At 47.3% G+C, this 15,574-nt stretch overlaps 1 protein-coding gene and 1 long non-coding RNA gene across 2 annotated transcripts; both read left to right on the forward strand.

Moving 5' to 3' along the window:
- Nucleotides 1-538: 538 nt before the first annotated feature.
- FGF3 (fibroblast growth factor 3) lies at nt 539-6,953 on the forward strand. Its single transcript, XM_042022431.1, is given in 4 exon segments — nt 539-1,165; nt 1,167-1,332; nt 3,243-3,346; nt 6,416-6,953. Coding segments are annotated over 4 exon segments (696 nt in total). The 5' UTR covers nt 539-1,072; the 3' UTR covers nt 6,749-6,953.
- Nucleotides 6,954-9,446: 2,493 nt separating this feature from the next.
- On the forward strand, nt 9,447-12,237 carry LOC121661851. The gene is made up of 2 exons (XR_006015107.1): nt 9,447-11,527; nt 11,740-12,237. It is a non-coding gene; the product is annotated as an uncharacterized LOC121661851 (long non-coding RNA).
- Nucleotides 12,238-15,574: the final 3,337 nt, after the last annotated feature.

A 15,574-nucleotide genomic window follows, 5' to 3' on the forward strand; every position in this document is an offset into this window, starting at 1 on the left:
TTTCCAGGCACCGGAGTTAAGGAAAAGGATTAGCTACGACTTCTTGCAAATGCACTCAGGGATGTATATCATAACACTTGCCGGGCCTTACTTTGTCTAAGTCAATTTGGGAATGATTAAATCGTGAAAGCTCTATCTAAATAACGCCTATTAGCTCTAAGCGCGAGCTGATTGATTTAGGAATAACTGTTTGCTCGCCTCGCCGGGGGCAGAGCGGGGGCTACGCACACGCTGAGCAAATCCCCAGTGCTAGCCACGGGGGTGTTTCTTCCCCCCCCCATCGCCTCCCGGGGAGCCGGGACCTTCACCCCCTCCCTCGCTCCTCTGCCTTTAACTCGCGCACTTCCCAAAGCCACCTCCCGAAGATGTTCGCTGGCAGCATCACCGCCGCCCCCCCCCCCCCCCCCCGGAGCCCGGGGGCTGCGGGGGGGGGGGGGCGGCGCGGGGGAGGGTCCGCGGCTGCTCCGCGCTGCCGGCCCCCGTGCGGGGGTGTGCGGGGTGCGCGGCGGCGGGAGGGAGAGAGAGAGAGAGAGAGAGAGAGATGCTGTGTAATTTTATCCACGCTGCACTCTGGGAGTTCACACGAGACTGATACCTTTTGCCTCCTCTGCTCTGTATCAATTGGTCGCAGATCAGGCTATTGTTGCAGGAAGCTGCTTTTATTTCTATGCTCCGTCGGTCAACTATTTTCCCCACAGTCTCCTTCCGAAATTCAGCGGCTCCCTCCCTCCTTCCCTCCCTCCCTCCTTCCTTGCCTCTCTGTCTCTCACACATGCCGTCTGTCTATCTGGAAACCCAAGGAGGAGGCTGATCACGGCAGCTCCGTGTAACACAAACAGCTGGGACTCTTCGGTGGCCTTTGCCGATGTCTATTGATTTAAGTAAATCTGAGACAGATAAAAGGGCCAGATCGAGGCTGATAAAATCTTGCCAATGCTGCACGGCTCGAAGCAGTGTGCGCTCGGCATCTCCGGAGTGCTGCTAGCAAGACGGCTTTAATGGGACCCCTGGTGCCACTCGCTGCGAGCCTCGCTCTCCCCAGCAGACTAAGCGCTGCGGCCATCATGCCACAATGGTTATAATTTGCATCTTGTTCCTGACTCTGTTGCAGGAGCCCTGGTCGCCAGGGCGGGCCGCGGCCGTGCCCGAGGCCGCCGGAGCCGCCCCGAGCGCCCCCCCGGCCGCGCCGGGATGCGGGGGGACGCGGCGGCGTCTACGAGCACCTCGGGGGAGCTCCCCGGCGCAGGAAGCTCTACTGTGCCACCAAGTACCACCTCCAGATCCACCCCAGCGGCAGGATCAACGGCACCCTGGAGAAGAACAGCGCCTTCAGTGAGTACCGGGCTCGCCTCGCCCCACACCGCGGCCCCGGGCCGGGCTGTGCGGGGACGGGGGTCCCTCGCCCGCACCAATCGCGCTCTGCTCCGGCGGGCAGCGAGTGCTGGACGGGGCGGACGGGGCGGTGGCGAAGCCGCTCCCGCCTCCGCTGCTGCCCCGGAGCCGGGGCCACCGCACGGCTGCTGAGGCTCCTCGGCAGGGACCGGGGGCGTCCCGCGGGGTCGGGGCATTGGCCCCCTGCCGTCGCCTCGGCGTCCCGAGAGCCGCCCCGCTGGCTCCGCCGGACGCGCAGCTCCCCTGCCCCGGGGGCTGGCAGCACCCCCGGCCCTCGAACCGGGCGGGGAACTCCCGAGCCGGCCCTGCAGGGTGCGGGGAGCGAGCCGACCGCCGGCGGAGGGTCGCGATCCCCCCGGGGCAGAAGGAGACCCCCAAGTTTCCCCCGACGGGGCCCGCGACCCTGCCCCGCGCAGCCCGCCCGAGCTGTCACTTGGCCGCGCCAGCCCTGCCCCAGCCCGGCCCGCTGGGCAGCCGGCGGCCAGCACCTCCCCGGGGCCCATCCCGGAGCCCTTGGGGGCTGCCCGCATCTCCCCCGTCCCGTCCCGTCCCAGCTTGGCTCCCGCGGGACGCTCGAGCCTCCACCGGCTAAATCACATCTGTCCCCTTTGACATGTGCCGGGGAGCGGCGGTAATTAAGATGAAAGCGGATATGTCGGGAGTGAGGGCGTTTGTGCGAGGGCGGAGGAGGCAGCAGAGCGGGGCTCAGCACCGGGGAGCCCCCGGCGCCCCCGCACCCAGCCCGGGCGCAGCCCGGCCTCCGCCCCGGCCCCGCCACCCCAGGATGCGTAAATCCCGCCTGGTGATGGCACACAGAGATAGGGAGACCTCAGGGATCTGTCTGAAGTCCATAAAGGAAAACCACTATTTCCTAGAGAAACCCCCCCTCGCCGTCCCAGCCCGGAGGAGGCATCCTTCAGCAGCGAACCGGTGCCTGATTCAAACCAGCTGTGCCAAAACCAGCCCAGCTCTCCCAGGCCAGCAATCCAGCTCTGCACAGGGAACAGCGCCCCGGCTCTGCCTTCAGGCTTTCCAAAAGGCAGCAGGGGGTTCGGGTGCCAGGGTCTCCTCTTGCTTCCAAGCACTCATAGAAAGTACAGAGCCATTAGGCCGTGGCTGGAGAGCTGAGAGCGGGGTTTGAGCGAGCCTGATGGAGAGCCATGCACGTACAGCAGCATCTTCCGAGCCATTGGTGCCTCCATCAGAGTCCTGGCACCTTTGGCTGGACATAAACTTTTGGGCAGCAGCCTTGCCTGGGACACTTCTCGTGCTGCAGGACCCCATCTTGGACGGCCCGAAAATCTCCTCCCTGTTAATTTGTCTCAGACAGTCATACAGTCCTGTCTGGAGGGCTGCACTGACCTCCTAGATGACAAGCCCCTTTCATGATTATGTACGTGGCTCTAAAACGCAGCGGCCTCGCTCTGTTTCACCCTCTGGAGACCTCAGCACGGGCTTTGTCCTGAAATGGGCGGCTTTGTGACTGGCTTCAATAAGTCAAGAGCTCTTGTGTTCCTAAGCATTAAAGAGGATTTAAACTTTTTTATACACATATAGGATTAAGTGAACCTCTAGTTCAGTGTCAGATCTTTTTCGTTTTTGAAAGAGTTCAATCTCAATCAGACATCTTGGGCTTTATTGTCCACCTTGTCTCGAACAATTCCTGCATCATCCTTGCTTTGTATTGTTAATAATAATAATAATAATAATAATAATTTCACATGATTGCTCTGATTTTTCTGTGAGCTAGTGGTAACTGTGAGATCACACTCCTCAGGTAAGCAGCCATGCAAATGTATCTCCAAAAAATGACACCTGAGCAATAACACATCTCCTAATTCTGTTTCTAGGCATTCTGGAAATAACTGCTGTGGACGTTGGAATCGTTGCCATCAAGGGCCTGTTCTCTGGCAGATACCTGGCCATGAACAAGAGGGGCAGGCTTTATGCATCAGTAAGTTTGGCTGAAGTCTGGCATGTGCCTGTCATTTCCTGTGGGGTGAACAGGTCTAGTGGGGAGCACTGGTTTCTTCCAAATCCACATTTCCAGAGAAGAGTGATGTTACAAGAGGTTTTTGCCTGGAATTTTTACAGGCAACCAATCGGTATGTTCTTAAAAGTGGGGAAAAGCCGTGTTCTTACTTTCGTACTACCTGGACAGCCACAGGTACGTGGAATGGCAGAATCGCCCATATTTTACGTGGATCTTGGATGCTGGCAGGCACATGTCAGATAAAGAATGTCCAGAAGTAAGTGAGCATTGATGCTACAGGAAAGCAACCTCCTGTTGGGAGTTCCTTTGCACAGAGCTTTTGGGCGGGCAGTGAAACAATTTACAGCTACTAAAAGGCAGGGCTATAGCAAAGAGAGCAAGAAGGAGAAGGTGCAGGAAGACAAAGGTGAAAATAAACACCTTATTTTACTCCTTTGACCTAATTTTTTGCCCTGATCTGCGAGATAAAATCTGGGGTGTACTGATGTAGGTGGGAGCCTTGCCTTTTCAGCCCAGACAGTATTTCCCCTGAGTGAATAAAATGCTTCAGCTTAGACTTCTTCACACTCAGGGACACACCAGGGCACGTTTGTCAGCGTGTACCATACACATTATCTCCCTACTTGAATTTCTCCCATTGTCCTTGATTACATCCCGGCAATCTTGCGATCTCTTACTGCACGGCAGCCAAAGTGGGCAGTTCCCCCGTGAATCCTGGGGCATGGAAGCAGGTTTGGAGAGGAGAAATCTGGCTGAGGTGAAATTTGCTCCCTCCTAGAAGTCATTAGATGTACCTCTGCTGATTTGAGCAGCCGGGCATACCCTTGAGCAATGTGATCTTCTCCCATGAGAACCCAGCCTAGGTGACACAATCAGCTCCGTGCCTCCCCAGCTTGACACATTTAACTCCACTTTTCAGGAGTGTTCTGGCAGTGTTTATGACCCAATTTCTCACGTGATGCTCCCTGATTAAGGAGCTTGTGTGTAAAGATGAGGGTTCTTTGCTGCTGCAGAGAACCAAACCAAAAACGATTTTGGCAAAGCGAAATACAGAGGAAGACTAGTGAAGGCATGGTAGCTCTGCTTGCCAAAATTAAGTCTGTCCACTTCTGTGCTTCTGGTTAATATTCTGATTGAAATGGGTATCTTTCTCAGTGGATCTCCTCCATCAGCTCAGAGCCAGCATCTGACCCAAAGAAATTATTTGGAAGGATGATTTTTTCAATTTCTTTCTTATTTTTCTCTCTTTCTTCTTCAAAATAGGTTTGGAGTTTATTCCTTCAGATTACTTAAAGTGAAATAAAATAAGACTAAACAAATTCGGAGCAAAAAGCTCCTCTCCTAAAGTGGAGGAAAGCCAGGAGCAGGATAGCTCTGAGACTCCTTTTCTCCTGGACTTCCCGTTCTGGTGTGAGGAGCATCAGGTCATCCTGAAGTTTGTTCATCTGTCTCGTGCCAAAGAATATCAGCCATGAAAGGTTTCTGTATAACTTGAAAAGATAATTTGTCCTCTCCAGCTGCAGCTTGAGAGAGGCTGTTTTACACCTGTGTTTCAGAGCTGGAGGGACAAGCCAGGGAAAGCTATTCCACTCCAGCTTTTTTCACAGGAGTGCAGAGGGGTGAGGGCTCAGCTCAGGAGGAACTTCCTGGCTTTGCTTGACTGGAGAAAACTGTCCAACAACTTCACTGATATCACTGGCCCAAGACCCTGTGCAAAGCCCCTGTTGCAAAAATCTGACTAATTCAGGGAGCATTTTATGAAATCGTACCGGAACAACTCCGTTATCCCTCGGTTCACCAATTTCCCCATGTCAACAAAATGGGTTTGTTGAGCCTGCAGGATTCCTTTGTGCCCTTAGCAGATCGTGATAATCCTCTAGATTTATCCTGTGTGATAAACCTCCCCCCCCAGCCAGAAGGGAGGCAGGCAGCAGGACGAATCCACCTACATCTGGTGGCTGCGTGGGCTCCAGCACCGCAGCATCTGAAAACCTTGTCCTTGCAAGGAAGGGCACTTCCGTTTCACAGCTGGGAAGCCGGGACATGTGGAGTCTTTTAAAATCTTGTTATACACCCATCAGCCTTTCTGGGGAGTGAACAGCATTAAAGATATGCTGTTAGTGGGGTCTGAGGGCTTTTCTGGCCCCAGCCTGGCTACCTGTGCCCTTTCCACCTCCTCCAGAGAACGAAAAATATAAAACCATGGTGGTAGTTCCCTTCTGCCTCTGGGCTTCACACGTGTTAGATCCTGAAATCTTAATCCCACAGGCAGAGCAAGGATGGGTTTGGGGCTGAGGAAAGGTGGACAGTGTGGGAGGTCCTTTGTGCTGGTTCTCCTGCTCCCAGGGAGCGGGGGACAGTTCCTTGTGCCAGGCTTTTGCAGAGCTGTCTCTCAGTCAAGGAGCAGGTGAAAAGGGGCAAATTTGGACAGATCATGTGAGATGTGAGCACCTGGGATGGGTGCACGTTCTGCCTTACGGTTTGTGATGAAGGAGCAGCCGGGCATTTTGGAGGAACACACTGGTAGGCAGAGCGTGCTTTCGCTTTGTTGTGCTGACAAAGAAGCTCCGTAAAGGTGCAGGTTACTGCTCAAATATCCATCATGGACTGGATGTAATAGACTACAAGTGTATCTAATACAGAATTGAAGAGACACATTTTACATTACGCTGTAGGATTCTGCCTTTTCTATAGATGGCAGAGGTTGATAGGCAGCAATTAAATCACCTGTCCAGTTCACAGGTGTGTTAAATTCATAAGCACCAAAAAAAATTACTGCTGAACAATCAACAGAGCTATTCACTCCTATTTACGCATCATTTTTTTGTTTTCAGTTTGGTTTTGGGGCCTCTTCCTGGGGTCTCTGATGCACAGAGTGTGCTCACACTGCTGCCAGGGAGCACCTTGTTCAGGCTCAGCGCTTCCCTCCTGCCTTTTGTAGCCCCAGCCCAAGGTTTTCTTCCCAAGTGTGCTGCTGTCCTTGTCCTAAAACTGCGTCTTGTTTCAGATTTTGTTGCGTTTCCTTTGCAGGAGAACTACAACTCTGAGTGTGAGTTCGTGGAGAGGATCCACGAGCTGGGTTACAACACCTACGCCTCCCGTCTGTACCGGACTGTCCCCAGCAGGGCCGGCACCAAGCGCAAAGCCAGCGCTGAGAGACTCTGGTACGTCTCAATCAATGGCAAGGGACGACCCAGGAGGGGCTTTAAGACCCGCAGGACACAGAAATCCTCTCTCTTTCTGCCCAGAGTGCTGGATAACAAAGACCATGAAATGGTCCGGCTGTTCCACACGAACGTGAAATACCGGGAGAGTCTCCTGAAGGCCCCGAGCAAGAACCAGCGCAGAAGGAGAGGACACTGACGGGGTGGGGGGAGCTCGTGTTGGGGATGGGAGGGACTGAGAGCCTTCAAGATGCTACTAAAAAAACTAACAGCTGTGATTGTACGAGAGGCATTAACACGGACAGGTTTTATACGCTGTGTACTAGAACCCAAAACCACATCGCTTGCTTTTAGCTGTTGTAGGACTGTTCCCTGTGGGGAAAGAGATGAGAGATAAGCTGAGGCACACTCAAAGGTAAATTAGCTGGGTGTAATAATTTTGTCAATGACTTTCACGTTTTCTTTTCTTAAAAAAAAAAAAAAAAAAAAAAAAGTATATTTTTTATTTCAAGTATTTTCATTCTAACTTGCCATAGGCTATTATCTCAGTGATGCTGCCCTCCCAGAGCACATGGATATTTTACACTTACCAGATTTATGTCCACAGAGAAGGTATAGCACTTTCATGGCTCTTCTGGCCATAAGAGGCTACATTCTTATTTTTACATAATGCAGGAGTTAGAAAACCGGTGTTTTGGTTTGTTTGTTTGTTTTTTAATTTACATATATTTATTTTTATTTTAAGACCAGCTGTTATCAATCGTACTTTTTCCAAGACTGTCCAAGAGAAGTAAGATTGTCAACTACTTCAAACACTTTAGTAGACCTACACATCACAAGATTATCCTTGATTTTGTGAAACTAAATCTCCGAGATGCCTGACGTTGTCATTTAAATAAATGAATGTTGGTAGAGTGGCATTGGCATTGGTCAGGCTTTGGCAGCATAAATCTGTTTACCAGCTGATGAATTCTCTCTTAGAATAGGGCTCAAAGGTGAGGTGAAAGAGAGTAGGCTCAGGCTGGATATTGGGAATGAATTGTTCCCTGTAAGGGTGAGGAGGCCCTGGCACAGGCTGCCCAGAGAAGCTGGGGCTGCCCCATCCCTGGGAGCATTCAAGGCCAGGCTGGATGGGGCTTGGAGCAACCCAGGGTAGTGGAAGGTGTCCCTGCCCACGGCAGGGGGTGGAATAGGATGAGCTTTAAGGTCCCTTCCAACCCAAACCATACCTGGTTTCTATTATTTTTCTGCTGTGATTCTGGAAGTTAACTTCTGCAAAGCTGAGGAGATTCCACACCACAGATTCAATTTTGAGCAAGGAGTTAAGCTTTAAACATTTCTCTTGGCATCCAGGAGATGACAGAGTAGTACAGAAACTGAGATGTTCTTGACAAGCACAAATAATGGTCATTTCAGTGAGGTTTGGCCTTGTGCTCTTCATTTCCCAGAATTAGGCCCTGATAGCGGAGAGCTGGAGCGAAGAAAGACTGCACTGAAAGAAATGCTCCATCTGAATTTAACAAAAGATCTGTAAGTTAAATCTGACATTACGTAGAAACAGACAAGTGTGAATCCCATTCCTGGTCATATTGAGGAGAAAAAAGGCCTTCTTGTGGGCTGCTGTTGAATGTGCTCATTTAAATGTGCTCATTTAAAACTAGATAGTGAAAAACCTTCCATTTGCTAGGAGGTGAAATCCATGAGGGGGAGGAGTAAGATGAGTCCACAGTATGAGGTGACCGAGCCTAGGTTTAGCACTGCTTATATCCCTATAAAGGTAAAACCAGAAAGGTGTTCTTTGTGCTCCATTCCTTCCACCCTTGCATCTTTTCTGCAATATTCTAACAAAGGAGGAAACTATGTTTGAATAAGAAAGTCAAAGTTCCTTGATCTCTGTTCCCCTTTATATTGAAATAATGTGAAAAGACCCTTGAAGGACATACATTAAATAATGGTGCACACAGAATAGACCTAGGTTTAAAGAAGAGTGCGGGAAACCACGACCCATGTTCCCAAATTTTCCTGCTTTTACAAAATAACCGAAAATAGTGCTGGGATCTTCACAGAGTTAATCAGGCAGTCTCATGTCAGGAGCCACTGTGCAAGGAGGAAACATGGAGAAGGAAAAAGAAACAGAAGAATTCAGATTTTCTGTTTGCTCGCTCTCCTGTGAGCCACACAAGGCCCAAAATGCTGCAGGATCCAGGGTGCCTTCTGAAAGTTGCTTGTATCAGGGCAGAAGATTAAGTTTTGCCTCCTGGGCATCAGGGGTGCTTTGGAGACACCTTGCTGGCTCTGCCAGCTCCCCTATCTCAATTCCCAGCTTCCCACCAGAGGCAGGAGCTGACTGGGCAGGAAAGGGGGATGCAGGGAGCCCTCCCAGCTCTCCAGCTCCAGGAACAAAATGCAAGGCAAGGAAAGATCACATACAGCTGAAGGTTAAAAGAGATGGTTTCCCTCATGTTTAATTTCTAAATAAATAAATGAAGAATATTTATTTTCGCCGCTTTCAGATCGACTTCGCCTCAAATTGTAACAAAACCAAGATCCATTCTCACTTTCTCTCCCCTAAAATTGCTGTTGTAAAGTTAATGGCTACTGGCTGCTTCAGGTATTTTTGATACAGTCCTGCTGGTCTACAGAAAACAAACTCCTGTTTCCCGTGACACAAAGATGCATCTTCACCCCTGCTCCAAGTCCATTTCCTACCAAACGTTTACTCTTCACTCCCAGCTTTGCTCAAGGGCAAGTGTTTGTGCTGGCTGTATCCCTTGCCTTGCTCTACCCCTGCTCTTAGCAAATTTTCCTCTCATTCTTTTCTCCCGCCTCTCTTTTCCAGATGGCCCAACTCCCTGCCCTAAAGGACCAGCAGGTAATTGCTGTGGGTGATACAGGAATATCACTAATTACAAAACACCTGCTTACTCCTGCCTTGGTTTTGAGCTGTGTTTCACTCCTGTAGGAATATTGTTTTAACCACTTTCCCATAGGAAACAGCAATGAAGTTAAGCTTAACTAATGAACTAATATCCTTATTTCAGTGTTAGTTTTCATCCCAACAAGGTCTAAAATACTAACACTGAAAAAGAAAGGAGAGGGGAGACAAAAGAAAAAAATAATTAACTGATTGGATACAATGGCATTTTAACTACTGTAGGTAAGTGATGATTTTCACATCAACCTAAAACAATTTCATCCACATTCTTAGAATTTTTCTTTGCTCAGCCTCATTGCAGCAACTCAAAGGAGATGGCTTTGGGATTTGTCTTTTTTTTTTTTTTTTCCTATCTTTTAAGAAACATTAATGTTCTTGTTGAAATGCTTTTCATTACAGACATTCATTGCTTAATATTCTTTGAGCAACCTTGAATTCCACAGTTCCCAGACACTGCCAGGCCAAAATCCTATTCAGGATAATGATCCCAGTTGTGTTCTATATCCTGTTTTATTTCTTTGGACCAGAACCAGAGGGGATACCTTACAAGAGGAAGGAGATTTGAGCTGTTTTCTCCTCAGGATTAAAACATCAAGATGTGTCTCCTCTTTCAAAAGGTTCTTGAGTGAATCTATACCTTTCCATTGTACAGGCTGTTACTGGGATTTTTTTCTTTTGTGTTTTTTTGAGGAAGATGGAAACTTTACCCCTTTGGGGGCTGCAGAGTTTCTGCAGACTTCACATACTCCAGAGCACAAAGCTATTGCTGTTCTCACCCTGGAGCCAGGAGAGGATGCTCACCAAAATTAACTGCCTTCTCCTGGGCTACCTCCTCTAGATGACCCTGCTTGAGGGCAGGGCTTGGGTGGGATGCCCTCCACAGCTCCCATCTCTCAGCCTGTCTGTGATTCAGTGATTAGCTGTACTTAATTCAAGCTGATTATTAGTTGCCTTTCAATGTTCAGATTCCTGCTGTGCATTTTGGAGTGCAGTTCCCTCTCCCAACCCCTCCGACGTCTCTCCATTCACAAACCACGCATGCTGTTCAGCTTGGGATCAGTAATTCTCCAGCCCACCCTAACAGTCTGGTGCACTAACCATCTGTTTTCTCCCTTAAAATCACTTACTGCACATTCAGTAGAGCTGCCCAGCTGCCAGGTATGAACAAGAATTGAGCAGCTGGGGTATGTACTTCCAAAAATTATCTTTTCAGCTTGCTCTTCTGCACCATCTCTTTCCCACACTCCACAAGGTACCTTTTCTTCATCTCCTTCACCCCCTCCCCACAGTAAAAGTCTTTCCATTGATGCCAATTCTAGCACCTTGTAGAACCATTTCCTCACAGTTTTGTACTTTTGAAAAACAATGTTCTGTAGAAATTGTACAAATAGTGCAAATATTTTGTTCCTTTCCCAGTCGTTGATACATTACTTGAACTGGGCTTGAATGTCATTGTCTTTTCATGAGGCAGGGGACAGTGAATTCAGGGGTTTTGGCAAAGTTTTCATTTACTTGCTTCCAGACAGAAGACACACAGCCTGGTCTGGGACTTCTTGATTTATGTCTGAAGCAGATCTTTCAGTTCCTTTAATCCTTGCTTTATCCCATCATAGCTCTGTTCAACAGCCTCATGTAAAATATCCCAGCCTCTGGTGATTGCGTTGGGACTTCTGTGGCTGCCTCTTGGTAAAAAGCAAGAGTTGTGCTTGAAACATGAATAGCTCCCCCATGTCGAATAACTAAGTCACAAAGCAGGAATTGTTTCCAAATTGACTCACACCTTTTTTCTCTCCACTTTGTAAGCATGGATGCTCTCTTTGAGCATCATTAATTTGCCATCCTGAGATTATATTCTGGTAGTTCTGTCATATTTCTGGCTCCCCGTTTCACCACTTTCTAGGGGTCTGATACTTGTTTCTACAAGGCCTTCTTCTGCTTCCTGTTTGCCTCAGCAAGAACAGCAGTGAGCTCCATTTGTATTTGGAAACTGCTTCACACTTACTCCCTCAGCATTCAGAAGAGGGCCTGCTGACGTTTCTCAAGGTAATCTTATTTAATTACAAAGAATGTACAAAATCTGTTTTTTTCAGTCACCACAAGCATGAAAACCATGCTGGAGGGGATGTTTTGTTCTTACTCTTTAACAGCACTAACCAGCCCCCAAACCCTCCCTGTTTCGAGTCCTTTTGTGAGCTCTTGGATTTCCTGCTTTACTTCCTGACATTTCCACTTTCTTCTCTGCTTTTCTCCCACAGATGCACAACCCTCTGGAAAACAATGGGCAAAGAAATCCCTTTGGCCACACGTGCCTTCCCTTTGGATGGCTGCATGGGCCTGGTGCTGGAATGGGGCTGGTGTTAGTTCAACTATTCAGTCGACAAGGCTTAAGTGTTTCTTATAATTGTCTGAATCGAGGATGTGGTTACACCCCCAGCTTTCAGAAGGTTTTCTCCCATCCAGAGCAGTCCAGGGTGAAAAAAAATCTCTACAACCAAGCTGTTACAACACTCTGATATTCACCATCAAATCTTTGATTCACAGCCTCATCTGTAGATATGAATTCAGAAGGACAGAGAAGTAAATATATTAAAGTTGTAGCCAGGCAGGGCAATATATGAGATATCAAAAAAATCTCTTTGAGTTGCATTGAAAACCTTCCCCCTGAGCACCCTGCCACCACTGAGCACTGATGTCCAAAATCTCCCTCAGACCTAAATGATAATCTCAGAAAATAAAGCTGTTAACAACAACAATGAAAGCTGTGAATCTTAGTGCTTATTTGCATCTGATATAAAGCACAAGATTCTTCACACTTATATGCCCATGTATCTCATAAAAATTTGGAATTTTCCTCCAAAAAAAATGTATAACATTAAAAATCAGGATTCCTTTTTCTGGCCTCAAAAGCTGAGGGAGAGCACTAAAAAAAAGAGAGCTTTGCAATGTACCTCTCCAAAAATGAATACAGACAAATTAAGCCAAACCTTTCTAAGTTTAGTCATAGAGGAATCACTGATTGCCATATTGATACAGCAAAGACATTTGCACCATTGGGCCCCAAACAAATGAGATTCCACTTATTTCTATGCCCCTGGAATTGAAAATGGTTCCATTTTAATTTCAATATTAATTACCAGTGACATGCTGAAGGCCTTGTAAAGAGAGGCATTCAGCTGGGACAGCTGTTTGTGCATTGTTGATGTGCAGAATTGTTGTCTAAGAACCAAAGGATACCAGCTTATTTCTCTGCCAAAAAGATTTTGACAGGAACTGTTGAGATCTGTCTAACCAAAACAATAATCTGTGCACAGAGGGACCTTATTGACAGCTCTTCTCCTTCTCCTTCTCCTTCTCCTTCTTGGAATGCAAAACGTTTTTATTGGTAATGAGTACAGCATCTTTCTGCTGGCTGCAAAAGAAGTACCTTTTAGCAGGAAAATACACCAACAAAGGAGCCTCTCCAGCCCAAACTATTCCATGATTCTCTGTGGAGAGGTAAGGCAGAGGGGAAAGATGCCAACCTGTCAAAAGCAGGGGACTGCAAAGGGTATCTCCTGATGAACGAGATCCTGGCAGATATTCCTGCATCTTCTGGAGCTTAACAAGTGGATGTGAAATGTCTTCAATCACCCCTTGGTTGCTTCTGGTCTCCTCTGCTGTACAGGTCTCCAGGGACTGAAGGATTATTGTTTCTGCTCTGCTCTGTTAATGACATTTCAAAAAATGATCATGGATAGGAACCCATAGCTGCTGCCAGAGGCGTTTTTCCAAGCTGAGTTCCTTGATTTGCCCACAGGAAAAGCTTAGCTGCAAGTGTGGAGATGAGAAACCTCCTTCATGGTTGTTTCTCGTGTTCTTCACTTGCTGGTAAACAGCCTAAGAAGGCACCTGGGATGGGAAATGGAAGTTCTCACTCACATCCGTGATGTGGAGACAGCCCTTAAAGACAAACTGACCCAGGGAAGGAAACATTGCCAGCTGCAAATGTCACTTTTTTATTGTGGCCATTGAAACGACAGCAAAAAGAAGTGACCAGCTTCTAAAATATGAACGAATAGGAGCCCAAAATACTTCATGAATAAAAGCAGACACATAAGTATCTAGGTATAAAAATTGCACTTGAGTTTGACTTATTTTCCTCCAATTTTAGGCCAAAATAATTTTTTTTTGTAAGCAGAAGGCCCCTTGCTTTTTGGGTGTGCTCAGAAAAGAGCACTGCCCATAAGGATGTTGTTGGAAAAGTTTATTTCAGCAGCATGAATTAGCAAAGCAGAGAGAAAAAGAGTGTTAAAATATGTATGAAACCCTAGGGAAATTTTGGAAACTTGTTCTCCTCTGAGAACTAATATAACAAAAGTGAATATCTTGGATAAGGTAGCAGTCCTTTAGTCCACATATCTGCCTCCTCTTCTATTAAAGATTTGCTCTCTTCCTGCTTTCCATAGGGAGAAAATTTATTGAACTGATTGATCTTTATTTCTTTTCGAAGCTATCTTAAACAGTCCTTTGAAGTTTGCAAGTTCAAATGTCTCCTGTTCCCTTTTGGAAGGTTTGAAGGATCTGGGAAGGTGAACAAGCAGATCTATAATTAAAGAGCAGTCGATGGTAACTGTCCTCCTTTGTGAGCATTCTCGGGCCACCTCCAAATATAGAGGCTTGAAGAGAACTGTCCCGTTTTAGTCCTGCAATAGTTTAGATGCCACCATTGCATAGCAGGAGGGAAGCCTTTCTGAAATCCAGGGAGCATCCCCTTTTTGGCCACAAAACATCAGGTTTTTTGTTCAAGGTCTTCACTTTACAGGTTAAAGAAAATATATCTTTTTTCCCCACAGTGTCAATCTTAAATGCTGTGGTGCCTTTATTGCTGAAATGTGTGGATGTGAAGAACAGTGAGGAGAACTGTGAGGAGAATTTAGAGACATCCTGGTGCTAATACAAATGTAAGAAGCACAGGACAGTGGGGGTAGCTGCAGAGCTCCTGGAGGACCCAGCCCCTGTAGGGTGTGCAGTTCTACTGGCTTGGAAATATCTCTGGCACCAGCTGTTTAATTTACAAAAGTTTGTCTTGAAAGAAAGAGAGAAAACTAGATCTGATAGCATCAAAATATCACAAGATTTCACACTATGAGTGGGATGCCTTTTGCATTCGGAAATATCCTTTTTCTTTCGTTTGGAAACATACTTCTGTTGGAAGTACTTCATGTAAGTTTGATTATTCTAAACAAAACTACATCATATGTGACAACCAGCCAATAGTTCTCCTTAAACCAATCCTTATCTTTGCAAATTACCCCTTGCATGAATTTTGGAGGCAGAAATGGGCTCATTCACCAAGTGTGACCAGAATTCAGTGCCTTTAGATGCTTCATTAAGAAAGAATTGACAGCAGGTCACGGCTCCACCTTCCTTTAGTGTTTCTACGAGGAAAAGCCACCCAAACGTTGTTTTATGGAGCCAGGAGCGAGCTCCTGTGAAAGAAGTCTCCTGAGAGAGTGTCCCTAGAGGATAGGTGACCCACACTGCTGGGCACAGCATAGCTGTGGTGTGATCCTGCGTGCCTGGTTTACGCTGCAGACATCGCAGGCTCACAGGCATGTGCTGCTCAGACCGTGAAACCAACCGACAATTATTCTTAAATCCTTAGACATTTTTTCGTGGCAACATGGGTCTAAAACTACAGCAGCAGAAACTGAGTTTATTTGTGTCCCACAGTCTGTCTGCTCCGAGTATCTGTTACCCGTATTCAGTATTGCATATGGAAAGAAAGCCCTCAGGATCAGATTAACCCTTTCTCTCCCTGGTTCTGAATGAAGAAGGAAGCAGTATTTCAAGTGTTTTACTGGAAATGTGTTCAAAAATAGCCATGAAAAACCAAGATTCTCTATTATCTTTCAGAGGGGGACCAGGATGGCAAAACAAAGCTCTTCAGAACTGAGTCAGAGAGGTCTAACAAGACCTTAGAGAGGTTAGACAAGAGATAAATCTTGGAGACAATCTAGGTCGTGTTCCATGTAAAGAACATGATGGTTAAGCAAAGGAAGAATTAATTCTTTTTTAGAAATTAGTGAAGTATTCGGTAAAAAAGCTATG

Source organism: Corvus kubaryi, unplaced genomic scaffold (genome assembly GCF_017639235.1).
Source record: "Corvus kubaryi isolate FWS band 111438036 unplaced genomic scaffold, C.kubaryi_AGA036_p1.0 37201, whole genome shotgun sequence".
Classification (NCBI taxonomy): Eukaryota; Metazoa; Chordata; class Aves; order Passeriformes; family Corvidae; genus Corvus; species Corvus kubaryi.